The sequence below is a fragment of the Atta colombica genome, unplaced genomic scaffold (genome assembly GCF_001594045.1).
Source record: "Atta colombica isolate Treedump-2 unplaced genomic scaffold, Acol1.0 scaffold226, whole genome shotgun sequence".
NCBI classification, from domain to species: domain Eukaryota; kingdom Metazoa; phylum Arthropoda; class Insecta; order Hymenoptera; family Formicidae; genus Atta; species Atta colombica.
Genome location: NW_017259323.1, coordinates 1689345 through 1690894, shown reverse-complemented (window position 1 = coordinate 1690894; position 1550 = coordinate 1689345). Strand labels below are relative to the sequence as shown.

General features: G+C 19.9%; 1 protein-coding gene across 1 annotated transcript in view; it reads left to right on the top strand.

The window, feature by feature from the left end:
- LOC108688161 overlaps window positions 1–1550 on the top strand; it is a 24404-nt gene that overhangs the window by 18851 nt on the left and 4003 nt on the right. Inside the window, exons 2-4 of the mRNA XM_018194305.1 lie at window positions 405–467; window positions 815–900; window positions 1197–1292. Of these exons, the coding sequence (XP_018049794.1) occupies window positions 405–467; window positions 815–900; window positions 1197–1292 (245 nt within the window). The remainder of the gene's footprint in view (window positions 1–404; window positions 468–814; window positions 901–1196; window positions 1293–1550) is intronic.

Genomic DNA, 1550 nt, shown 5'->3' with positions numbered 1-1550 from the left:
GTATATATACACACACACGTATATTTATTTAAAAAATTTTTAATTAACCAAATAGTTTGGTCAAAAACAGATATTTTTTAAAACTTTTTCTTAGAAAATTATTTACACATATGTACAGTATAATATAATATGTAAATAAATCTTAATTTTTTTTCTCCTAATAATAATCATAAGATTCAAGTTGTTGTAAAACAATTTTTACGTAATTTACAATTATAATAATTTATATATATAATAATAATATAATAATAATAATTTACAATTATTATTCAAATTTATATGAGGTAATTATATCTCAACATATAAAATCAATTTTAGTTCATAAAATTATCGAAAAATTAATCTAAAAGTTATTTTTTTAAATAACAATACAAATTATTAAAAATGAATAATTTGTATTTCAGGAGAAGAGTATGTAACAGGCAAGCTCCTGCAGTTTCTCATCATCATCGAGGAAGGCAAATTAGGCATGTTATATGTCTTGCAAATTTAAAAGCTTTTTATAAATCAGATAAATTAATTTATTTTATCTCACAATAAATCCCACAAAACATAAACTAACATTACATCAATATTATAATTTCCCACTCAACAATGTAAATGTAAATTAATACAAATAGTTGTACAGTTACATTGTTAAATAGAAAAACTTGATGATATACATATAGTATGTTATTGTTAGTTTGTATTTTGCAAGATACTATCTAAAAATAAATATTTATAATCTAAATATGTACAATACAAGCATATGTGTATTTTGTATATTTTATGTGTTATATTAAAGGAATTTATCTATATAATATATCTTAATTAGGTTAGTATACACTGAGATGACTTCTAATTTTTTTTGCTGCCCGGGATGGTCACAAGTTACTCATTTGAGTTTTGGTTGTAATAAACGTAAGTAAATTTGATAAAATTAATTTTCAATTTTCTTATAGAGATCTACATATATAATTATAGAATAATTACATTTGAAACAAATGTTATAGAAATAAATTACAAGATTTTATTAATGCTACAAAATATTATTTTAAACTAATTTTAAATTAATAAATAATTTAAAAAATATTTTATTAAATTATTAATAAAATATACTATACTAAGGTCTATATTATATATCTCTTTTTGTTGAAACTGTGTATTCTTTCTTAATTATATGAATTTATTAATTTCAATCCTATTGTTTTTTATAGCCACGTGTCCAGCGCCATGTTTGAATGGTGGAACTTGCACATCGCCTGGCAAATGCACGTGTTCCAAAGGATTTATTGGTAATCAATGTCAAACAGGTATAAATTTTAATTTTACAAATTAGAATTATAAATATTCAGATCGCGTATATTATTATAATGAATTCTGACGTAAAATTATATAACTTATAAATTATATAATATTTAGTATTATATTATATATGTACATTATCATATATATATATATATATAATTAATACTATCTTAAATATTAAATGTATTATATATAATATATTTATGATCCGTACATATAATTGAACAGTAAAAAATAAATAACATTGTCTTATATATTCCAAC